Below are 24,543 nucleotides of genomic sequence, written 5' to 3'. Positions count from 1 at the left end.
TAGCTACAACCATATGCTAAGCACCTGCTATGTGCCAGGCTCCCCTCATGCCGGTCTTTCTTACCCAACCTGCTGGGTGGATGCAACCAGCATCCTCAGGACAGAGGAGAAGCCCCATCCTCTGAGAGGCTGTAGAATCTGTCCCTGTGACCCACGAAGTACCAGGGCCACGAGTCAAGCCCAGGTCTGGCTGACTCCAGGGTCTATATACTTTCCATGGCATATCACTGCCTCTTTCACAAAGGGAGTTTTTTTGAACCCATGGTTCTTTTGATGAGGGCAGCATGATTATGTTGCCTTTTTGTTGAGGACTGTGGGTGTGTGGCTTATCTTGAGTGCTCTCTCTGGGGCTGTATCCTGCTGTGCTTGTGATTCTCAATTCTTATTGCTATGAGCTGTGCTTGGTGGGGGGAGCTTGATCTATCTCTGATGGTACTGCCCAGGCCAGAAGTCATGGCTCTTGATGTAAATATTCCTAAAAATGGTCACACCCAGTCCCTTCTTTGCTTGAGTTAAGAACTCTGGATTCCTGCTGTACATTCAATAAACTGCCCTTGAGTAATATCAGAGGTACACTCTTGTCAGTGTGTCAATCTCACCAAATTGCTCACCTCCTAATGATAATGGGCCCCGCCCCACCCACATGCACCAGCCTTTAGAAAGTCAGGAGGCAGATCAGAGCAAGCTGCTCTGGAGGTCATCGCAGGCTGATGGGACAGATGGACATAGATGCAAATCATGTCCTCGCACAAATCAGGGAATGGCAGTCCCAGGCAACAATGCTGAGAAGAGACCAGGATGTAGAAGCTAAGCAAAGAAGGCTTCCTGGAGGAGGAGGAAAGTTTAATCAAATAACTAGAAAGATAGGCACATAGATTCCTGGAAAGAGAACTTAAAGCACACCATCACGGTAGGTTTGGGGATAGCTTTTGTGTGCTTCTTTTGGTGGGGAGTGGGAGGTCTTAGATTTTCCAAAGTGAGCAGTGGGGCTGGATGGGGTTCTGAGTTCCTCAGCTTTGGCCTGCAGAATTCAGCCCTCTGGTTGGCTTTCTGTCTATCTGGTATCATAAATGTGCCTGAGATGTTTGCCCCTCCAGCCCTCAGGGTAACAGGGGCAGGCCTTGCGAGGGCGGGACCTCTCGTCCCAAGCTGCCACCTCCATTGACCTCACTGTGCCTTTCATGTATTAAGGAGGTCCCCTTCTGTGTGTGCCAAGATGCAATAAACCTTGGGAAGCACAAGAGCCCAAGAGTCTGGTGGGCTTTCTGCCCAAATGCCTCTCTCTGATGTCACCGCTGTCATCACTGTGGGTACCAGAAATAGTGCCCTGGGAGTTATGGGGGCTCTGTTCTGGCTCAGCCACTAACCATCACCTGTTGCACTCAGACGAGCTGATAAAAACTGTGGACGATCCCCCCTGAAAAAAGGTACAGAAATGTGTCTGCATGTTCAGAGGTTTGCAAACCCACAAAGCCCATCCACGGACTCTGTGGGTCATGAACCCCTAAAGCCCTTCCCAGCACTGATGCTCTGCCTTTCTCCAAAGACCAAATTCCCAGTGACCCAGTAAGAGAGGCTGTGGGGAGGGGATGGGTGGATGGGATCTGTAACATGAAACAGCCTTCAGAGGAACCCATGAGCCATTCATGGGGTTTACCTCCTCTAGGGCCACAGTGCAGGCATACCTCTGGCCATGGGGTGGTAAGGCCTGGGTGCTGTGCCCAGTCCTGGGTGCACAGTGAAGGAGTCTAGGTAGATGTGATTTTGAGGGACTGAGGCAACATGTCCTGTGCTGAGATGTTGAGGAGAGCAGAGGGGAAGCTCCTTTGGTTGCAGTTTATCCACCTGAGAAATGGACAGATTCTTTGTTATCTGGGGCTGACTTAAGATCCTGAGAAATGCACAGGGGTGACTGTGCTGTTGCTTTGGGACTCAATTTGGAGATCCCTTTGAAGCCCAAGAAGGAGAAATCGTAGAGGTAGGACCAGTGGAGTGGTGACCGACTTCAATTCCGTACGTCTGACTTCAGCACACAGGACAAAGAGACCAGAAGGAACAGGTGTGCATGGAATTTTTGGTTGGAGAGCAGCCCCGGGGAATGAGGGAGTGTCCACACTGTTTGGGAGGGTAAGCATCTGGTTTACTTGCTCTGTGTAGACCTCCAATGAAGATGTATTTAGGAGCTGAATCATCTATCCAGGTGATGCTCGTACTCACACAGCTTCTGTGCACGGACTGTCATTTGCACCTTTCATTACCTGGACAACTCTTAATGCTCCTTTGAGATTCCATTCAGGTTCCCACTCCTTCTGGAAACTTCCATGAATCCCTAGGCTGGGCTGAGTGCCTATTTTCTAGGATCTTGCAGTGCCCATTGCTTACTCCAACGTGACATTTCCACACGTGATTGAGATGTTCTCTCTGTGTGACTGATTCCATCAGGGCCAGACTTGGGGGCTTCAAGGGCAAGGACTGCCTTATTCTTTTCTGGGCTTTACACTTAAGGGAGCTTTACCTAACAGAGGCACCTAAGAGATAATGCTCCTAGGATCTTTTTACCTAGCACAAATACGTTCAAAAGATTTGGGGGAGTAAAACCCATGCATTTATGGCCATTTTGACAAGGATGCCAATGCCATGCCTAGACATACTGGGACAATTGGCTAGCCACATTTAAAAGAATGAAGTTGGACGCCCACTTCTCGTCATATACAAAAATTACATCAAATGGATCAACAAGCTAAATATAGGAGCTAAACCCATAAATCTCTTAGAAGAAACATAGGAATAAATCTTCATGACTTTGGATTTGGTAAAGGATTCTTAGATATGACATCAAAGCACAAGCACCTAAAGAAAAAATAGATGAGGTTGGACTTCAAAATTTAAAACTTCTGTACATGAAACAACACTATCAAGACAGTGAAAAGAAAACCCACAGAATAAGGGAAGATCTTTGTAAATCAAACATCTGCTAAAGATTTAGTATTCAGGACATGTAAGGAACTCGTAGCACTTAACAACAAAGGACAACAACCCAACCAAAAATTGAGCAAAGGACTTTAATGGACTTCTTTTTTCCAAGATCAACAAATGGCCAAAGAGCACATAAAAGGGTGCTCAACACAATTAGTCATCAGGGAAATGCAAATCCAAACCATAGTGAAGTACCATTTCACACCTGCTGGGGACGGCTGTAATAAAAAAAATAATAATGGAAAATAAAAAGTGTTGGCAAGCATGAGGAGACATTGGAACCTTTGTACATGGCTGGTGGGAATGTAAAATGGTTCATCATTGTGGGAAACAACTGGGCAGTTCCTCATAGAGTTAAATGTAGGGTTGTCATATGAGCAATTCTACTCCTTGGTATGTATATCCTAAAGAATTGAAAACAGGCGTTTAAGCAAATTCATGTACATGCGTGTTTATCACAGCACTGTTCGCAATAACTAAAGGCAGAAACACATTGCTGTGGTCTGAGTGTTTGTGTGTCCCCCAAATTCACATGTTGAAATCCTAACCCCCAAATACGGTGATGTTAGGAGATGGGGTGGTACTTAGGTTATGAGGGGGGAGCCCTCGTGAGTGGGATCAGTGTTCTAATAAGACACCCCACAGAGCTCCCTAGCCCCTCTACCATAGGAGGACATAGTGAGAAGTAGGTGGCTATGAACCAGAAAGAGGGCCTCTTCCACAATGCGACCATACTGGTGCCTTGACCTTGGACTTCTCAGAAGGACTCAGAAGGACTTCTCAGAATCGTGAGAAATAAATTTCTGTTGTTTATAAGGTGTCAGTCTGTGGTGTTTGTTATAGTTGTCATAGCAGCCTAGAAGGGTAAGACATAGCCCAAATGTCCAACAATGAGCGAATAGATAAAAAAAATTGTGGTATATCCTTTGCAGTAGGATGTTATTCAGGCATAAACAGGAGTGAACTACTGATAAGTGCTACAATATGGACGAATCTTGAAAACACGGTGCTAAGTGAAGGAAGGCAGACATGAAAGGTCACACATTGTATGATTCCACTCATACAAAGTGTCCAGAATAGGTAAATCCATAGAGACTTGGTTGCGGGGGTTGGGGGAGGGGCAGAGCCTGCCAGTGGGTACTGCATTTCCTTTTGGGGTGATGAAATGTATGGACCTAGACAGAGTGATGGTTGCACCAGAGTGATGGTGCATATACTAAATGCCACTGAATCGTTCACTTTAAAATGGTTACTTTTATGTTATGGGACTCTCACGCAAATAAAAAGTAAAATTTGGGGGTGGAGGGAAGCAAGAAAAAGACCAAAGAGACCATGTCCTTGGACTTTGCTCCCAGCCTTTCCCACCATATGGCAAATAGCAACCTGTGATAAAGATGGGGGAGCAGTCGGGCCCAGTAGGGGGACAGAGATAACTAACCTTCCATTTGATTGGTCAAGGACAAGCCCAGGGGATTTGCCAGCCTGTCTTCCTCTGTCCCCAGTATGTGGCCAATGCCTGGCCCAGAGTGGTTGCTAAGAAGACGGCAGTCAGTGTGTGTGCTCTGCCTCCTGGAGCCACAGCTGCTCTCCCCCACCTCTCCTCCCTGTGCCTTTTCCCTCTGCCTGGAACCCTCCTGTTTTCTCATCTTCACAAACCTTCTCCCTCTCTTCCAAACTTGGTATCATGTGCGGCTCTCACTGATTCGTCCATGTGCATTGGCAGAGAAGCTCTCGGTGAAATGGATGCTCTGTGACCTTGAGAAGTCACCTTGTCCATCCTACTGCCCCCCTCCCCCCGGGAAGAGATGTTCTTTCAGGCCCAACTAACCAGAACCTCTCCTACATTTGTGGTTTCAGGGATGTTGAAAGAATGAATGAATTTGATTCCCTCAAATGGTCACCAGCTGGGAGTCACCATGCTGCCCCTCATGGCTATTATTGAAAACGAATATAATGAAAATGGGACACTGACCTGTGTGCCACCAATGGAGAGGAACAGAGAGCTAGTCCAACAGGGGCCCCTTGTCATCAGAAACCAGTGTATACATGCACAGACACATGCTCATTGGCCCACAGACCCATGTCTTCAGAAGATACCCAAAATATGTAACAGCCAGTATAGTCAGGCACTAGCCCATCACAGTGGATGTCAGCCACACACCACTGGGACAGCCAGGCCACTCCCTGCTGGCTGGCCACCCATTCTGCCCATGTCCATGCTCACGACCACTCACGCACAGATGTGCACCTACACACGTCCTCCCACATGGGCTGGGAGAACATGACATCAGGGAAAAGCCGATATATGTGAGAAACACGTAGCTACCTCACAAGCACCCCCCGCCACCTACCTTCACCTGAGTCCTGACACTACATTAATGTTCTTCCGAAGAGCAAAGAAGGCTGAGAAGGAGAGCAGGAGTCAGATACAGCAGGCTGGAGGGTCTGTGCAGGAAGAAGAACAGGAGAAAATCCGTTTTTCACACTGAGGTTGAGATGACAGAGGGACAGCAGGGACCAGGAACCAGAACTTGAGGGGAGGCTGGAGCTGGCCCTGCGTACCTGGAATAGGACAGGCACTTGTACATAGGAAAGCCAGCACAGCGTAGAGGCTAAGAGTGCAGATGGCCACCAGGCCGTCCGGATTGGACCCTGGCTCCCCTACTTACGAGCTTAACTTCCTCATGCCTCAATATCTTCATCTGTAAAATGGGTTGATAATAGTGCCCACCTCACACGCTGCTGTGAGGACTAAATGAGCTACCACACACGGACGGCTTAGAGTGGTGCCTGGCAGAGGTCACAGTGTGTGTTAGCTGTTATTAGTAGGATCAGTACCATCATTATCGTTGTTATTTACAAGGTGTCTCCCGTCCACCTCTGGGAGCAGGTGGAGCACATATGAGCATCCCCCTTTTTAGAGACGTGGAAACAGAGGCTTAGGAAGTTGGGAGACCTTCCCAAGGTCACCCGGCAGGACCAGGACCTGGTTCCTCACACTCCCAAATCCACACACTTCGTCAGAGGCTTCAGTGGGGCTGGAGGAAGGAGATGGCCAGCAAAGCTCAAGGGAGATGCTCCTGGCCACAGAGCTGAACGAGGAGGACGCCTCTCTGGCAGTCACACCACACAGTGGGAGTGGAGCTGAGTGCCTGGCGGGACAGCCCTCCTCCATCCTTTATACCCCAGCTCCTCTGGGGTGAGCTCACCTTTGGCCTTGCCAGCTGCAAACCTGCTGAACAGCTGTCCTGCCCCCATATGAGTGGCTCTGATTGCGGCCAAGTCCCCCAGGGACTGCGCTCCATCCAGCCACCTTGGGCCTGAGTGCCGCACCTGCTTGAAACTGCGGGGAGTACAAGGGTTCGAGGGGGACCTGTGGGGGGTCCACAGACCGCACGCTCACTTCCTGAGTCCATCTGCTGAGGAGGGCTGGCAGGATCGGAGCTGATGTCATCCAAACAACCCAGCTCATTCTCTCTAATTTTGAAGACAATTATTTTCTCCGAGAACCCTGCCCCTCTCAATGCCTCCAGCCTCTCCCCACCCCCACTTTTTCTACCCACCCAGTAGTTACATTCTGCTTCCTCAAACTGTATTGCTCAGGGTCTACCTGGCTCAAGAGCCTTCAATGCCTCCCTGTTACATACACAGCTTGGGATCTAGGGGCCATCACCCATATTCGCCCTTTGCTAGTGCTTGCTCCAGCTGGAGGGCCCTTTCTTTACAAATGCCCTTCCTGGGCTGCTTTTGCCATTCCCCATTGCCAGCCCACCCAAACCTTTTTCCCTTAACAGACTAGAACCCAAACCCCCTCCTCCAGGCAGCCCTTGTGGATTCAGTGTCCCCAGGGCTCGCCTCCCCTCTGTGGCTTTCCTTTTTCCTTCAATCTCTAGTACCCTCTTGGATTGTACTTGATTTTCCCTTCTCCCTCTGAGGCTTTCTCTGGAGGTTTATCAGACCCCAGAAGGGAGCCAATGGGTCTTGACTGGGGCCAAGAGATCACAACGAGTGTGTCACACTGATCAGACACACAAAAAGCTGTGTAATTAAATTCTTTGTGTAAATAAAGTAACCTGTTTTGGCTATAAAACCGTACAGATGTAATTTATTTAACAGGCAATTAAAAATTTCCTTGAATGTTTAAGGAAAGCTAGATGTTCCTGGTAACGTGGGGGTTTGATTCTCTGATCTGAGACACTTCCCGACTGTTTCACAGATGAGTAAAACTGAGGCTCAGAGATGTCCATGCCTGTCTCAGAATATAATTCCCAGCTAGAAAACTCAGTGATCCTGGTACCTTGAAGGGTGTGAGGGCAAGGTGCAGTTGGGACACAAGATGTGGGAAATTGTAGCCTGTCTCTCCTGCCAGCCCCAAGGCCTCCCAAAGCAGGGGGCTCTGCCCCATCCAGCCCCTAAGTCTCCCCAGGTCTTAATTAAGCCTAGGGCAGGGCCTTCATAACCTTGCTGAACTGTGGTTCTATCCTGGTTTCCTTCTGTCCCTCCCTTTTTCCTCCAGCAAAAACACATGCACTCCAGGAGCCCTACCTGGGCCCACCCTTCCTGTGGGTGGCCCCTAAGTCTCCTCCTTCCTTTCCTATCATCATCCTCATCAACAACATAGGGTGTTCCATTCCTGATGGCTAGTATCTGATTAACTAATTCATGCTAAAGTGTTAATGACTTGTTAATAGCTTGATGAGATGCTTTTCCCAGAGACACCTGCATTTGGATGGATCCAGAAACGAAGTGCTTTGAGGACAGGATACTTTATATTGCCCCCCACTCAGCACCTGGTAGGTGCTCAGTAAATATCTGATAAGTGGATCAATAGCAATAAATGTAATGTTTGAAAAGTGTTTCTTACTGAGTTTGGTACTTGGCAAGTGCTCGGTAGACAGTGACTACTACTACTACTATTATGATTATTATTATTATTATTTCTAGTGATGAGTTTTCCATGATCAGGAATGGTCTGAGAGGACTGATTCTTCGAGCCTAGGATCTCTGGAGACAGCAGCCCCTTCTTGTCCTCCAACAGCATCTGACGCCGTATGGAGATGTAATGATCCAAACATCTTCTCCCAGAGGAGAGGAAGGAGGAGAGAGAGCAGAACAGGAGAGGACAGGTCGATTCCTAACTTCTACTTTACTCTGTACTTTTGGTACTTGAGAACATCGACTGAACACTGAATAAGTAGCAGGCATATACGGAGTGCTTCCCATGGGACCGTCACAGCTACCCCATCAGGAGTTTATTATCCCACTTGTGTTGGGGAAGCTGAGGCTTGGAGAGGTTAAGCGCTGCTGGGTGGTGAGTGGGATCCAGACCCCTGGAGCCAGCTCCTGGTCTGGGCTCCTACCTGGTGGCATTCTAGGTGGATTCAAGCCCAAGGGCTCCCTGAAGATGCACCATCCATGCTGTTTGGTTAATTCTCCAACAACTGCCAGTCTTCTGGCAGTTAGGAAGGGATGCCCAGAGGCTGGTCTTGGGTCCTGAGGAGAGGTACAGGGGGAGGAGTCAACTGGGAGACATGGGACCCTCACCCGGGTCCTGGGCCCTCAGGGAACACAGCAGTACAGGTGTCAATGGACAGAGGGGTCCAGCACACAGAGGAGGAGATGGGGTTGAACCAGGGTTTTAAGCAAGATTTTGAAAGAGCAGAGGATATGGATGAGAAGGCATGGGGAGAAAGGTGTTTCAGGCTGGTTAGGGATAGTGTGGCAGAACTGCGGAAGCACTTGAAGATGAGGCCTGTTGGGGAGATGTCCTTGGCTGAAGCAGGGAACATCAAGGACAGGGAGAAAGGACAAGGCAGGGCAGCAGCTGCAGGGACATTGAAGGTTGGATTGGTGAGCTGCAATGCATGTCACAGAAACACACAGCCAGCCATCGAGGGGACATCGTGTTAGGACAGGTTCCAAGAGCTGGGAAAGGCCTTTAACGTTAGACCACAAGCCCCCATGTCCCCTACACTGGGCACGTGCCTGGCACACAGAAGCTCTCAATAGAGATAGAGGTTTACCGAAGGGAGAAAAGGAAGGATAGGGGAGGGCGGGAGGAGTAGCTAGGTGGTCTCTGATCTGGAGAACCTTCTACTTTCCTTACAAAGGAAAACTGAGATGATGTGACACAGCCTTCAGAGGGACCTCATGGGGGCTGCCCACAGAGCCACTGTCCTTCCAGAACACACTAAGAACATGCTAAGGGTTAGGGAGATAAAGGGGAGCTCAGATATGGGCTGGATGACCCAGGAAGACCTCTGGGAGAGGGAACAATAGAGCAGAGGTGGTGAAAGGGGAAGAGGGAAAGATGGATGGATGCCGGAGACACAAGGTGGGAAAGAGAGAAGGGAGGAAGAGAAAAGTTCTGGTAAGCCAGGAAGACAAAATGGCAGCGGGGTGGGTAAGGAGGAGTATGGGGGAGGAAGAGGGAATGGATTCCAGGCCAACTCCTAAACAGAGTGAGAGAGCCCCACACCAGCTTGGTTCCAGATTTTTCTCTCTCCAGTGGCTTCACCCAGCCAAGAGTCACGGCCCACCTTGGGGTCCCAATAGAGATCATTGGGTAAAGGCAATCTCTGGGGACAGAGCCGGACACAGGCAGAACAGGGGTCTTGGCAGCAATGGCATTCACAGGGGAGGACTGGGGCCCAGGTCAAGAGTCAGGCATCTGAGATGGCAGGGACAGCAGGCAGAGTTTGGGGCAAGGATCGCAGGCTGGAGCAGGACAGCAAGGTACTCACTGGGCTTGCGTGGGTCTGAAGAGACGCATAGGAGTTCAGTTTCACCTGGACAGCAGTTCCTCCACTTGAACTCTAAACAGATGGTTCCTGTCCTCAGCTTGTTCCTGCTCTTACTAACAGATACACAAGACAGAAATGAGCCAACGGACCACCCAGGAGTCCTTCCTTGAAGCCTCCAGGCCCTGGTGAGCCTCTCTCTGCCATCTCCCTGCCTCCTCTGAGTTGACTCCCTGAATTTTCAGCCACCTGCTCCAACTCCCTCCTCCTTTTCTTCATTCTGTCCAGTGTCTGTTACTAGACATCAATTGTGCCTTGCACAGCCTCCAGCCTGCCTTATTGGAGCTTGAGAGTCATGAAGTGCGGAGACCCCATTTCCTGGAGAACTGATGGAAGCATATGACCCCTCATGTCCTCATGAGGGTCACTCCATCCTTTCACACCCCAGTACATAGGGCCACTGTCCTCTCTGGGTTAGAGGAAGAGGCCATCAGTGGGGTGTGTCTCCAGGAGACCAGAATGAATGGTCTCTTTCCGGTAAAGACGAGGACACACCTATGGTTGGAGCCCCCAGACACTCTACCCAGGAGCCTACTCTGTCCAGGAAAGCCCATCCCCTTCCAGCTCCCTGAGCCCCCAGGAGGAAGCCCATAACCCAGAGAAGTTTAGTCAGGATGGTGAAGTGCCAGTGACATCCCCCTGGAGAGGCTGGGGCCTGGGGCAAATTACCCTATAACAGCAGGTTAATTAGATAAAACCCAAATTACATGAGCAAGGCTTGCAAGCCCAGCAATTTGAAGGTTTCATGTTGTTTCAGAGGTGGGGAGGGCTTGATCTCTAGCTCAGCATAGAGAAAATGACTTCTTGCTCCCAGGCAAGCCAAACCCATGAATTAAGCTCTTGACTGCCCATCCACGAGCCCCAATGCCAAGCACATATAAGGAAGGGTGCCCTGCCAGTCCTCACTGCAAGCTGCAGAGCCCGTGTGGGACTTGGCCTTCACCCTTCCTGCATCTGACCTCCATCTCCACCAGCAGCATGAACCGCCAGTTCACCTGCAAGTCAGGGGCTGCCGCCAAGGGGGGCTTCAGCGGCTGCTCAGCAGTGCTCTCAGGGGGCAGCTCGTCCTCCTACCGGGCAGGGGGCAAAGGGCTCAGTGGGGGCTTCGGAAGCCGGAGCCTCTACAGCCTGGGGGGCATCCGGAACATCTCCCTCAACATGGCCAGCGGCAGCGGGAAGAGTGGTTATGGATTTGGCCGGGGCCGGGCCAGTGGCTTTGCTGGCAGCATGTTTGGCAGTGTGGCCCTGGGGCCCGTGTGTTCAACTGTGTGCCCACCTGGAGGCATCCATCAGGTCACTGTCAACGAGAGCCTCCTGGCCCCCCTCAACGTGGAGCTGGACCCTGAGATCCAGAAAGTGCGTGCCCAAGAGCGGGAGCAGATCAAGGCTCTGAACAACAAGTTCGCCTCCTTCATCGACAAGGTGGGTCTAACTTCTCTTCTCTTCTTAGAACATGAGCTTTTGTTACAGAGAAGGGATTCTCTGGTTTAACCAATCCTGACTCTTTCATTTAAATTCTTAAGACTAAGCATTAACCACAGAGTAAAGCCTACACCCAGGACACCACAATTCACATCCGGACCACACACTGGCTAATCGGGACCACTGATAAGATATACCTGTATTTTCTGGCTCCCTGGCGTTAGGCGACTGTGCTCCTCTGGACACTGAAGTTATTTGGAAACTGTCCAGGCCTTTGAGCTGGCTTCTCCCTCACTTCAGACAAACCACCTTTGTTCAGAGGTGACCGTCTTCATGAAGAAGGTGACTCTTCTTTCCATGTCTCCAGACTGATTCTCCTCAGGTTAGCTATGAGGAGGCACAAAACAGGTGTTTTCTTTCATCACGGTGACTTGTTTAAGGTTCCTTGCATAATCTTTCCTAAGAGAAGACAGAGGTCATGGGGGGTACTGGCAGGAGCTCCAAAGGGAAGATCCCTGCTTCTTACTCAAGGGTCTGCTTGGTGCCATTGCTAAGTCTGGGGTCCATGCAGGCTGTGTGTGGGGAAAGCCAGTGAGAGGGAATCTGCTCCAGAGCAACCAGGAAAGCTTGTCTTTTTCCCATCCATTGCGAGCAGATCTCCTCCACTAGTCATTTGACTGATGGATCAGAAGCATCAGAGTGTGGTCATTCCCGGGTGGCTCGGCCATGGGAATTTTTTTTTTTTTTAGTTGGCTAAGGAGAGCCAGAGGCAGAAGAGTGCAGTGGGAAAGATGTCTCCACACTGCTCTGAGGTCAGACCTGGCTTCCACTCTGGCCCCATCACTTTCCAGCTGTCTTGGCTAAGCCAGCCACAGAGCCAGCCATGTAGAGAGTTATTTATCTCTGCCTCTATGTCATCTTTGCAATGCAGATAATAGCCTACCTCTCGGGGTTTGTCACCAGGTTTATAAAAGAAAATGCTTGTGAAGATCTTGGCACAGTGCCGCACACGTACTCCCAAATGGTGGTTATTGTTACTATCATTTTTATCTTCAGAGAGATCAGGGAGGGGTGTGGAGAAGAGGAGGAACCACAGGTCTGGAATAGGCCTCAAGGCATCATGCAGTCCAGATAAGCCCCTGACTTTTGGTAGATGAGCAATTATTACTCCCATCCTATGAGTCAGCAAAAGCATGGAGATAAATGCCATGCCAGGGTTTGGCATCTGGGGCAGGGATGGGAAGGAAGGAAAGTGAGACTGTACTGGGGATGGGGGGCTACACTGGCTATGTGGCAGTTAGGCACCAAGGACGGGTCAGCCCAGAACAAAGCCTATGGTTGAAATGGTCAGTGGCCATCGGAGCCTACTCCCGTCCCCCAGCTCTAGACGCCTGCTCAGAGGATCCCTTGCTCACCTCAGGGGCCAGCACTGTCTCTGTGGCTCTTTATTCCTCCAAACCATTTCACATTTGGAAGATCAAAGGGCTCTGAGGTTTGGGGCTTGGGGGTCACATGGGAGTGGACTGACCTTTGGCTGGGCTGGTCAAACCCCATTAAGGGGCAAAGTCTGGAGACATGGAAAGAAGAGTTACCTTCTTCATGAAGACGGTCACCTCTGAACAAAGGTGGTTTGTCTGAAGTGAGGGAGAAGCCAGCTCAAAGGCCTGGACAGTTTCCAAATAACTTCAGTGTCCAGAGGAGCACAGTCGCCTAACGCCAGGGAGCCAGAAAATACGGGTATATCTTATCAGTGGTCCCGATTAGCCAGTGTGTGGTCCGGATGTGAATTGTGGTGTCCTGGGTGTAGGCTTTACTCTGTGGTTAATGCTTAGTCTTAAGAATTTACATGAAAGAGTCAGGATTGGTTAAACCAAAGCAAGACTGGATAATCTGCTGGGGGCAAGCAGTTTGGTGGCTGATCTCATCTCAACACTGAATCCCTGATGGTTTTCTGAGGTCCTGTGTTTATGACGATAAGGAACACAATCTTATTTAGACACTGGCTGTGCTTGGGGTGCCTGGGTGGCTCAGTTGGTTAAGCGGCCGACTTCGGCTCAGGTCATGATCTCGTGGTCCGTGAGTTCGAGCCCCGCGTCGGGCTCTGTGCTGACAGCTCAGAGCCTGGAGCCTGTTTCAGATTCTGTGTCTCCCTCTCTCTGACCCTCCCCTGTTCATGCTCTGTCTCTCTCGGTCTCAAAAATAAATAAACATTAAAAAAAAAAAGTTTAGACACTGGCTGTGCTCATGTGGATTAAGTCACATTTAAAAAATTGTACTGCCCCAAACCACACAAGCGAGCAATAAGTAAATCCCCTCCCTCTGGTCAGTTTCCTGGCCCAGCGAATCCACAGTGGCATGGGAGTACTGCCCATCATGCCCCATATGCCATTTTTGCCCTGTGGAAGATGGTTCTCAGGGGCATAACTAGGGCTGAGGGAGGAGGACATGGGCAATGAAAGAGCTGGAGCCTGATGCAGACATTTAGATTACCTGGAAGCCCTTTGAGCCTTGTTGAACTTGACATGTTATAAAATGAAGGACAGACTCCCATCTTCAGCAAGGTCAAGCTTTCCAAAGATGGACCCAGCCTGACTCTGTCCTAGTATTTTTTAGGCACACACCTGCCCTGAGTCGGTTTGGCCATAGTGGGTTCTGAGCGACTGGGTGCATGAGTTACAGGGACACATGTCTGGGCTCCCTCACTTACCAAACCATTGGACCTTGGAAAGAGGCTACATTCTCTATGGCTCAGTTTCCTCTCCATTAAGTGGGGTTCACGATTTGCCCACCTCATGCAGCTGTCATGAGGAGAAAAGGAGAAAATTCAGGCAGAGTGCTTTGCACAGTGCCTTGTGAAAGACAGGTGTGACTGTTTCCACGGGGGGCTCAACAGTTTCTGCTCTTTGGGTTCCAGGTGCGGTTCCTGGAACAGCAGAACCAGGTGCTGGAGACCAAGTGGGAGCTGCTACAGCAGCTGGACCTGAACAACTGCAAGAACAACCTGGAGCCCATCCTCGAGGGCTACATCAGCAACCTGAGGAAGCAGTTGGAGACACTGTCTGGGGACAGGGTGCGGCTGGACTCAGAGCTGCGTAGCGTGCGGGACGTGGTGGAGGACTACAAGAAGAGGTGAGTGGGGAAGGGATCTCGCTGCAGCTGGACAGCTGCCCCTTTCCCTTTGAGCTCCCTCTGCAGGAGTGGCAGCTACCCCAGCTGAAAGGTGTTGGAGGTGAGGGGCAATGTTCCTTGTCATACCAGGCAGAATTACTCCCACAAAACTCTGGAACTTGATTCTCCAGCCTCTGATCTGGCACATAGGACAGATGTGCAGGTAGCTGGACGGTGGTCAAAGGATTATGTCTGGTTGGGTGAGGGAAACCTTGGGTAAGCCACTCAGAGCTCCTGGGTTTTCACTGGTAAAGGGGACTTACATCCATCCACCTCTCCGAATGGCCAAGAGGAGTAACTAAGGAAACACCCCCATTCATTTGAAAGGCTTGATTCAAATTTTCAAATTTGCTCCTTGCTCCCTCTGAGATTTCTCACAGAGCATTTGCTCCACGTGTTCCTCCTTCATTTTTGTACCTAGATCTTCAACAATCTCCTTTTTTCAAACTTGGTTACCGTGTCCCCTCCTCCAGGAAGCCTCCCTTGCCTGGCAGCCCCAGCAGCCCAATACTCTGTGGCCCATTAGCATCTGTCCCCTCAAATGGGCACACTGCCTCTTGTTCAGAGTCTTCCTTGAGGGATGAGGGTTCTCCGTGAGAGGGTTCTAAGTGAGACGCATTGACCAGCTGAGCCCTGGCTTTCCTGCAGGTATGAGGAAGAAATCAACAGGAGGACAGCTGCAGAGAACGAGTTTGTGCTGCTCAAGAAGGTGAGGGGGAAGGCAGGCCTTGAGTCCGGGGCTGGCCTGGGACCAGGGAAGGCTGAGCCTACCAGTGTGCTCTGCTCTTGGCGAAAGAGAGGCAATTGCAAAATAATGAGGGGGGCCAGGGAAAACCACAATGGACTACCCAGAGAAGGAATGAAAAGGCAGAGACAATAATGACCTTCCTGAGTGTTTCACGTGGACAGGGTTTGTCCACAACAAAGAACAGCAGAGGATGACACACGGGGGCTCCCCAGAGACCACGGGGCTTGACTCAGACGTCAGAAGGATGACTGATGGCTGGGGTTCCAGCTGTCTGGCTGGGGCTCCCTTCCTCAGAGGGGAGCCCCATTCCTGCTGAGAGCATAGATTCTTAGGATGGGGCAGGACTGGCCCTTCTGTTCGTTCCTGTCCTTTCCCATGAGCCTCTCAGAGAGAAGAGGGAAGCTATTTCCATGTGCAGGGCACCCAGGCTGGGGTTGGTGTTTTCTTCTTGGTAGTGACCGAGGGATGGTGGGGGCATCTTTCAGGACGTGGATGCAGCTTATGCCAATAAGGAGGAGCTCCAGGCAAAGGTGGACTCCATGGATCAGGAGATCAAGTTTTTCAAGTGCCTCTATGAAGCCGTAAGTCTGTCTCTCCACCCACCCCTCTGAGGGCAGCCAGCGGGTAAAACTCTGTTCTGGGGGCTAGAGGAGGCTCCCCTCTCTCAGGGAGGCCCCCTGGTTGGCCATTCATCTCCCATTTTGGCCCTAAGAAGCTCCTAATCTGCACCCTCTGGGTGGGAAGAAAATAGTCCAGGTCCTGGCTTCATGGTGGTGGGAGTCTGTCTGGGGCCTGAAGGGAGCTCACTTTGCCCAGGGAGCAACAGCCTTGGTTCAGAGCCTCTAAGTTAGCGTCTCCTGGATTTGCTAACCTTGCTTGGTGGCGGTGGGTGAGGGGTGGTGTTGGCCTCCTATAGTCAGGTTCTGAGACCAGCCCTGTTTCCCATGTAGGAGATCGCTCAGATCCAGTCCCACATCAGCGACATGTCCGTCATCCTGTCCATGGATAACAACCGGGACCTGAACTTGGACAGCATCATTGACGAGGTCCGCGCCCAGTATGAAGAGATTGCCTTGAAGAGCAAGGCTGAGGCTGAGGCCCTGTACCAGACCAAGGTGAGCTGGGCTGAGGCAGGACCAGGGAGGGCAACTCCAGCAGGCATGAGGGCTGGGCCTGAACACTCCCAGAACAGCGACCGTGTCCAGTTAAGTGTCCAACATGCCCTTCCCCCATGACATCACCAATCCCAGACATCCTGTACTCCCATGACACATGCATCATGCTTACCTATGGCTCTGTACTTTGGGGTCCCCAGTTCCAGGAGCTGCAGCTGGCAGCTGGCCGGCATGGGGATGACCTCAAAAACACCAAGAATGAAATCTCGGAGCTCACCCGGCTCATCCAGAGAATCCGCTCAGAGATTGAAAATGTGAAGAAGCAGGTGAGGGGACTGGCTACTGATGGCCCAGGGCAGGAGGGCAAAATTGAAGGGGGGATGAGTTGGCCAAGGATATCAGCCTCCCAAATCTCTGCCCACGAGAAGAAAGGAGACAGTGAGGTCACTGTCTTGAGTACTTAGAGCAGACATCCCTGAGGCATCTCATCTCCTACTTACCCCAAGGACCTCTGCTTCGAAGCCTCTCCCACAGGAAGCCTACTCTCATTCTCCAGAATGGACTAGGCCCACACCCCTGTTCCCTCTTTCCTATTCACATGCTCTGCCGGCACCTGCACTTCTCTTGTCTTGTCACTCTTTGACAATTGCCTGATACCAGCCTGTCCCGTCTTCCACTAGACTGGCAGAAGGCAGGGAGCTGGCTGCTTTGTTCCCCATTGTTTTCCCAGCATGGAGCATAGTGCCTGGCACATAGTAGAAGCTTAATAAACATTTTTGGATTAAATGATTGATAAGTGGGCTCAGACAGCACTCATTAAAGTGCTTTATTAAGGCCTTGCTTGGAACCACTCCCAAGAATATAGGCTGCAGTCTCAGCTTTAAGGTGAGAAGACAAGATGCATTTGTATAATAACAATAGCAGCAGCTCCTATCATTTTATCACATTGAATCGTCCCAAAGACTCTATGAGGCAAGCGTTACCCATTGTTGCAGATGAGATTGAGGCTCAGAGAAGTTAAGAGGGTTGCAAGCTGGCAAGTGGCAGAGCTCTGATCGGAATCAACTGTGGCTCCCAGTCTAGTGATCTTTCCATCTCCCCCTGGGCTCTAACACTTAGTGGCTCTGTGAAGTGGGACAAGTTCATTATCCCTTCTGCACAGGACTACGTGGGCTTAGGTACATAAAATGCATATAAAGGGCTGAGTGCAGTACCAGACATATGGTAAGCACTTGGGAAATAATAGTTGGTTCTGGGAAATCTACTTCCCTGCACTCCTTGTTGGTGGTCCTATGCCCCTGGGTGGCCACTATCATTGTATCTACAACACCATATTCCAATGGTCTCTCCTCCCAGACTTTAAACAGTTCCAGAACAGAAAGCCAATCACATTCTTATTCATTTTGTATCCTTGGCACATGGGTGGCCAAGTAAATGTTTTTGCGATGAACCGACGTGGTACTGAATTGGCCACGATCGCAGGAGGGGAGGACGTGCTATTTTTCATCACTACCAATGCCTAAACATGAGTGGAGATAGCCAGCTCCAGGAAGGGCCCTGGCCTAGAAGAGGAATGGGAGGTGTGAAGGGTGGAGGTGGGCATCCCTCCCCGGGAATCAGCAAGCGCTAGTGAGATTTGGATTTGGATGACTCGAATTACCCCTTCCAGTTTTTGAACTTCTCTAACTCCCTGTTTAGGCTTCCAACCTGGAGACGGCCATCGCCGATGCCGAGCAGCGGGGCGACAGTGCCCTGAAGGATGCCCGGGCCAAGCTGGACGAGCTGGAGTCCGCCCTGCACCAGGCCAAGGAGGAGCTGGCCCGGATGCTGCGGGAGTACCAGGAGCTCATGAGCCTGAAGCTGGCCCTGGACATGGAGATCGCCACCTACCGCAAGCTTCTGGAGAGCGAGGAATGCAGGTCTGTGTGTGTGGGTGCTCTGGCAGCAGAGCCCCAGGGATTTGAGAAGGATGAAAGCGGAAAGCTTAGCACACTCTCCAGAATAAGATGCGTTCTTGGTGGTGAAGGGGTGGCAATGATGGGAATAATAACAGTAATTAATAACACCTGCCCTGGCGTGAGCGCTCACTTCATGCCAGGTGCTGTGTTTCAGGGATTAGCTCCTTCGAGCCTGGTGTACTTAGCACACCACCCAGCTCCCCAACCAAAACCAAAACCAAAACCAAAACCAAAACCAAAACCAAAACCAAAACCAAAACCAAAACCAAAACCAAAAACAAAACCAAAAACAAAACCAAAAACAAAAACCCCAGAACCCAAACCCATTACTATGTTAGACCGTGTAGTTCCACTTTCCTTATCTGTCCAGGTATAAGATGAACTTGTCAGAGATGTCCCAGGGCAGCCATTCCCATTTCCCCACTGTTCTCAGCAGACAGGAAAGACTCAGTGCCTGGGCCTGACCTTGGGAAGTGTGCATGACACCTTACGTGTGCACCTTGTGCCGACTGCAGTTTGACTTGGGTTGTTGACCGGTTACCCCAAAGATTCAGCAGCAGCGCCCAGAGCTTTCCAAGCTCTGCTTGTTCCAAAGAAGCCCTGGAATTTCCACAGGTGCCCACTGGGTTCAGAAACCCACATCAGGCTGTTGGGGACACTGGCTTTGAGGTCAATAGATTGTGGGTTGGATGGCTGCTTGGTCTTATTTTATTTCTCTCCCTAACAGGATGTCAGGAGAATTTCCCTCCCCTGTCAGCATCTGTAAGTACTTGTATGCTTGGACCTAAAGCTGTAGAATCTGCAGACCAGAAAGGGCCTTAGTCCCCACCCACCCCCACCCCCCCGTGTGTATACATGAGCACCTAAGAATCAGAGAGCAAAAAACCTTGAAATCAAACAGCCAGATGGCAGAGGCATGGCCAGCAATCAGGTCTCCTGGCTCCCAGCCCAGGACTGCTTCCTCCTTATCCAAACTGCATGTGGCTATAACCAAAGCCCTCACCTAACCCATCGTCCCAAGAGGCCCCTCTGTCCCAGGGAAGGGTAACCTCCTCTGGTTCTGCCCCCTGAGGGGAGCTGACCCTGCTCTCCCTCTACAGCCATCATCAGCAGCACCAGCGGCAGCAGTGGCTATGGCCTCCGGCCCAGCTCTGTCAGCGGCGGCTACGTGGCCAACAGCAGCAGCTGCATCTCGGGCGTGTGCAGTGTCCGCGGTGGGGAGGGCAGGAGCCGGGGCAGCACCAGCGACTACAAGGATACCCTGGGGAAGGGCTCCAGCCAGAGCGCGTCCTCCAAGAAAGCCAGCAGGTAGAGAGGGCCGTCCGATGCCCTCCTGCCACCCGTGCATCCCCAGCTGTCTCCCACACACGCTCTTCCCCAGCCCACCAGCAGCCCCATCTCTACCCAGCCCTGCTCTCGTACCTCCAGTGCTGGCCTTGGCCACCCACTTCTCCCAGCCTGTGTCTTCCTGAGCCTGGACAGGTGTGGATGACTAAACCTGGGGAAATTCCTCCTGACATATGCCTGGCACTGCTTTCCTTGGCTGAGGTCCCCCACCTATGCCATCAACTCGGCTCCAGGCTCCCAGACTTCTGCCCTCTACAACAGCATCCAGCTCAGTCGCTAAATACTCTGTCTGGCTCCCTGGGGCTCACACCGAGCCCCAGCTCTCACACTGGGGCCTTTGTCCCAGCTCCTGCCTAGGCTAGTGGCTGGTTCTGTGTTCAAGACAAGGAGGACTGAAGGACAACCACCAAGAGAAGCCAGTCCCCACCCCACCTTGGCTCCATCTCATGGCTCACTCTGAGCGGGACCCAGTACAACTCAGCATCTCTCTTCACTCTCCTGTGTCCAGAAGCAGAGAAGAGGAGGCCCTCTGCATTCCCTTTCTTCTTAGAACCCTCCTATCGCATCGTCAATAAACAGCACAATCTGATGGCTTGGTGTCTGAGTAGTCAAGGTGTGTGCACATACTCAGTTCCTTGGGTACTCACTGGAGCAGGGACCACACAGGCACACACAGACACACACACAGTACACACTGCATATTACCTGTGCAGCCCACAGTTTTATGTTAATTTTTTCTGCGGAGCAGGAAAAGGAGTTCTCAGAGCACACGTGGCCCAGGGGCTAGGCAGTGTTGGAGCTGCAGGGGAATGAAGCATGGGCTGACTTTGGGAGGAGGGAGGGAGAAGAAGAGGGAGAGGAATAGAGGAAGGGGGTGTGTGCAGTGTGGTTTGTGGCTTTCAACAAAAGAATTATCTGTGTCTACTGACAGACATGGTCCTGCTCCCGACTGGGACCCTGGCCTCCATCTAAGAACTGGTTCTTTCCTAGAGGGAAGGTAGGGGTTTGGCAGTCAGGTGTCTGTATCTGTTCAACTCTTTCCTCGTTGCTCAGAGGCCTGGTCTTTTGGGAGAGGGGTTGCTCAGAAAGGGTGAAGCTTATGGGGACCCCACACTTGGGGCCTGTAGGATGCCCAGATGGGGAACAAGTTTTTGGAGCCTGAGACTGGACTTGGGTGAAGTGAGTTGGGAGTCAGGGTAGGCTATAAATTTTAGTGACTGTACAGTTGGCTCCCACCCAGATGGCTGTCTACCCTGGGGTGAGGAGAGGTGTAAGGAAGACAGACAACCCCCCTACCCCCAGCGACCAGCATGAGCTGCCAAACCTCAGTCAGGAAGTCCTTGGGGGCTTGAAGAGCTTACAAAATTGGAGGTAGAGGGATTGGAGAAAGGGATGAATGGGCTGGGTTGGCAGACAGAACTTTAGAGTAGTAGCTGGGGCTTAGCCCAAGGCCACCAGGGCCAGCCTCAAACCCCTGTTACCCAGGAAGTGGCCATCAGCTTCAGCCTCTCACCTCTCTCAACTTGGAAGTCAACACCACCATGTGGGTGGAGGAGGATGAACAGATCAAGACTCAGCAGCAAGTTTGCTTCACTGGTCAACATGGTGAAGCCTGTGTGTGTGTGTGTGTGTGTGTGTGTGTGTGTGTGTGTATTTTCAGAACTGGGTAGAGACACTGTCTTTCAGAACTGTCCCTCAGCAGAGGATCCACATACACCTGCTGCCTCTGCTACCTTTGCAGCAGTAAGAACTGAGGTTCTGGGATAGCAGAAAGACCTTTCCAGCTGAGAGGCTTAGAAGAATTCTAGATTCTCAAATGGGGCCGGGGCGGGGTGGGGGTGGGGGGATGGAGGCTGCTTCTCTAGATCCTGCTGGTTTCTCATCCAGATTTGGAAAGGAAGTGAAGAACTCTCCCATATCCCTTTGTGCCCTTTGGCTCATGGGGGTCTCTTGGGTGGGCAGGGTTATCCTAGGTTTTGAGTTCATTTTCTAAAGCAGCAGATCAAGGTGCTGCAGGCTGAGAGGAGCTTCCTGCAGGAGACAGTCAGGAGCACCTACCAAGGCCCAAGTTAGTAGACTCAAGTTATGGAGCTTGGCAGGTGCTGGAGTGAGGGATCTCAGCTGGCTGTGGGCGACAGACCAACTAAGAGTTGCTGGATGACTTGGGATACAAGCAGGGCTCTGAGGAAATGGAATAATGCTAATGACTTACAGGCAGGGTGGCCATGAAGTCACATGAGTCTAGGTGGTCATTTGATCACAGTTGCCAAAAGCAGTGGTTCTTCACAAAGGCTCAAAAATAACCTGGGAGGGGCGCCTGGGTGGCTCGGCCAGTTAAGCGACTGACTTCTGCTCAGCTCATGATCTCACCATTCATAAGTTCGAGGCTTGTGTCGGGCTCTGTGCTGACAACTCAGAGCCTGGAGCTCACTCCAATTCTGTTTCCCACTCCCTCTGCCCCTCCCCCACTCGCACTCTGTCCCTCTCTCAAAAATAAATAAACATTAAAAAAATTTTTTTAAATAACCTGGGAACTTAAAATATTGATGTCTCAGCCACTATCCCAAACCAGTTATGGTGGTCTACTGGAGTGGGGCCCAGGCATTCGCGGCATCTCTCAAAAGTTGCGGAAGGGATTCTAATGAGCGTCCAGAGCTGAGAATGTAATCAGTGGAGAAAGAGGTCCAAACTCTAGTAAATGTAGCAAGGTCTGAGAATGAGGGAGTAGAGATGGGGTCAACACATTAAGATGACAGCATGAGCTCTGAAAGGGACATGGGGGTGGGGCAATGAGGAAATTTACACCTAATAGCCCAGACTTGTGTCAGGTAAGACATGGCCATGTGCCGAGGGACAGGGTGGCAGGGGTTATGGGGCACCAACAGAGGGTGAGGGGCAGGAAAGGGAGCCGGTTATAGGTGTGTAAAAGTGTTGCAATGAGCCTCACATCTTGCCTCTGGATCTGTGCCACTGTTCTGCCTCCCTCTCCTCACAGCTATGTGATGCTCTGTGGAGTGGATGCAGAAAAAAGAAAGCAAAGTTATAGTTCCTGCATTCAGGAAGCTTCTAGTCCTACAGACAGGAGCAGCCACTCAGGAAGGATACAGGTGGAGGAAAAGCCGGTGCAAATGAATAAAGTCCCCAACCCACCTTACTCGTCCTTTCCATCACCTCCCCCAAAGCCTGAGTGGTCCTAACCTCTGCACTCTTGTGCCTAGCACACCACTTGCACTGAGCACAGGCTGGTGGACTAACCACCCCCCTCTCCATGGGACTCTGACTCCCGGCTGCCACCATGGCCACTGATGGGAGCAGGCCCTTGGGACATCTCACTGGAGGGGACTCTGCAGCAAGCCAAGCCAGATATAGCAGCAGCCCAGCTGGGGGACTGCAAGGGACTGTTGTGGGTCAAGTTGGCCATAGATGTGGAGGTTGGCACCCTCAGGCCATCTTTGGAAGGTGAGGAGAACAAAAGGGGTCCCACATAGAACCTGGGGTGCCCACCAAGGGGGCTGAGCCCTCTTGGCTTGATCACTACTCTGTTCCTTCTCTCCTTCTGTGTAGCCTCAGTACCCCAGCCCTTTCCTATGCTTTGGGTCCAGAGTACCAAACAGGGGTCTGAGAAGAGGGATTAGAAACCGATGTTTATGGGGCACCTACTGTGGACCAGAATCTCCCGAGCTGGGCACGCCTCCTGCGTCACTTTTCTGAGGTGGGTGTTGTTTTCCCTAAGACAGAGGCCTGCTGCAGCCAGGGTCACAGAGCCAGCACACAGGGCCAGGATTCTATGAGGTCTGTCTCTCCAAAGCCCACACTGTTTCCACATCACCGCCCTGCCTCCCGGTGTGGGAACCATCTGCCTCTGCCCACCCAGCTGCTGTGCGTTCCCACCCTTCCCTGATGTCCTGTGGGTTCCCTGCCCATTGTTTGCTGGAACTTCCATCACGTTCCATCATCTGAAGACTGATACCTCCACGTCCTAGGCACTGGGCTAGGTTCCTCTTACGCCTATGAATTGCCACGTAACCTATCTCAGATTTCCCCAGTGAGGCTGTGGCCACGTTGTCACCTGCCAGTTATAGAGACTGATCCCCTCAATGTTTGGGGGGCTGTCAGAGCAGCACATAGATCCAGCTCCCCTTGAAGCCCTGGTCTCCCGTGCCAGAGGTGGCCAGGGAAGCTGGTAGCATTGGCTCTGGAGAAGGAGCAGGAGGGGGCAAGGGGGGAGCCTCAAGCAGGTGATGAAGGTGGGCTAGTGTGGACCCAGCGTGCGGGGAAGGCTACTTTTGAAGGGAATGGAGCTGAGGCAGACTGGGGTGGGCACTTTATCCTGAGAAGCTGGCTGGGCTGTGGGAGCAGAAGTATCAAAATGAAATCCTAGACCAGCAGGAAGAATCTGGAGGAGCACGAAGGAGGTGGCCCCTGTCAGGTAAGTGGGCTCTTCCAGGCACTGTCCTTTCTCCAGACAATGGCACGATAGCCAGTCCAGCCGGCTGAAGACAGCCACCACTTCTGCAACCACTGCAACCACTCCAGGTAAAGGCATCTCTGCTCTTCTATGGCACCTTCTGAGCAGACGCCGGAGTCTTCGTGTCTCACAACCTGGCCTTAGAAAAGTTCTGCTTCGAGTCTGACCACCGCCCCCTCGAGGACACAGGACCTCGGCTCCCTGTCAAGTGCGCAGCAAAGATGGTTTCTTGTCTAGCTCCCTCAGTGGCCGGCCTTCTCAGGGTTGGAGATTCTCAGGTCCCATCACCCAACCTTGCTGGCCCGATTCTCTAATGTTCCCTCAGTCGGCTGTGGGCTTATCACAGTACAGCTTGAGGGAAGAAAAATATTTTTCCAGTCTCTCCCTCTGCCTCAGCTATTTCTTGGTCCCCCATTCTAGACTGGAATACAGTCCCCCATTCTAGACTGGAATACAGTCACTATCTCTCCCCAGTGCTAGTGGAGGAGGGAGAAAAAGCCATCCAAAAATGAAGAATGAGGGACGCCCGGGGGGCTCAGTC

General features: G+C 51.6%; 1 protein-coding gene and 1 long non-coding RNA gene across 2 annotated transcripts; one reads left to right on the top strand and one right to left on the bottom strand.

Annotated features, from left to right (window-relative positions):
- Nucleotides 1-10,754: 10,754 nt before the first annotated feature.
- KRT71 (keratin 71) lies at nucleotides 10,755-19,623 on the top strand. The gene is made up of 9 exons (XM_042946628.1): nucleotides 10,755-11,198; nucleotides 14,113-14,327; nucleotides 15,015-15,075; nucleotides 15,600-15,695; nucleotides 16,065-16,229; nucleotides 16,430-16,555; nucleotides 17,928-18,148; nucleotides 18,915-18,949; nucleotides 19,288-19,623. Exons 1-9 carry the CDS (start codon nucleotides 10,755-10,757, stop codon nucleotides 19,497-19,499), a joined length of 1,575 nt encoding a protein of 524 aa, XP_042802562.1. The 3' UTR covers nucleotides 19,500-19,623.
- Nucleotides 19,624-20,449: 826 nt separating this feature from the next.
- LOC122224590 lies at nucleotides 20,450-23,279 on the bottom strand. The gene is made up of 3 exons (XR_006204862.1): nucleotides 23,195-23,279; nucleotides 22,482-22,541; nucleotides 20,450-20,520 (listed from the first exon to the last, which is right to left on the bottom strand). It is a non-coding gene; the product is annotated as an uncharacterized LOC122224590 (long non-coding RNA).
- Between the last annotated feature and the right edge of the window lie 1,264 nt (nucleotides 23,280-24,543).

This window comes from Panthera leo, chromosome B4 (assembly GCF_018350215.1).
Source record: "Panthera leo isolate Ple1 chromosome B4, P.leo_Ple1_pat1.1, whole genome shotgun sequence".
In the NCBI taxonomy this organism is placed as follows: domain Eukaryota; kingdom Metazoa; phylum Chordata; class Mammalia; order Carnivora; family Felidae; genus Panthera; species Panthera leo.
The sequence above is the reverse complement of the archived record's forward strand: the minus strand, read 5'-3'. Positions and strand labels throughout refer to the sequence as shown.

What these genes read in the sequence shown, in the direction of transcription:
- KRT71 (XM_042946628.1), top strand. Translation starts at nt 10,755, where the DNA reads ATGAACCGCCAGTTCACCTGCAAGTCAGGGGCTGCCGCCAAGGGGGGC. An exon ending in GTGGAGGACTACAAGAAGAG is followed by an intron (nt 14,328 to 15,014) that starts GTGAGTGGGGAA and finishes GCTTTCCTGCAG; the next exon opens with GTATGAGGAAGAAATCAACA. An exon ending in TCAAGTGCCTCTATGAAGCC is followed by an intron (nt 15,696 to 16,064) that starts GTAAGTCTGTCT and finishes TTTCCCATGTAG; the next exon opens with GAGATCGCTCAGATCCAGTC.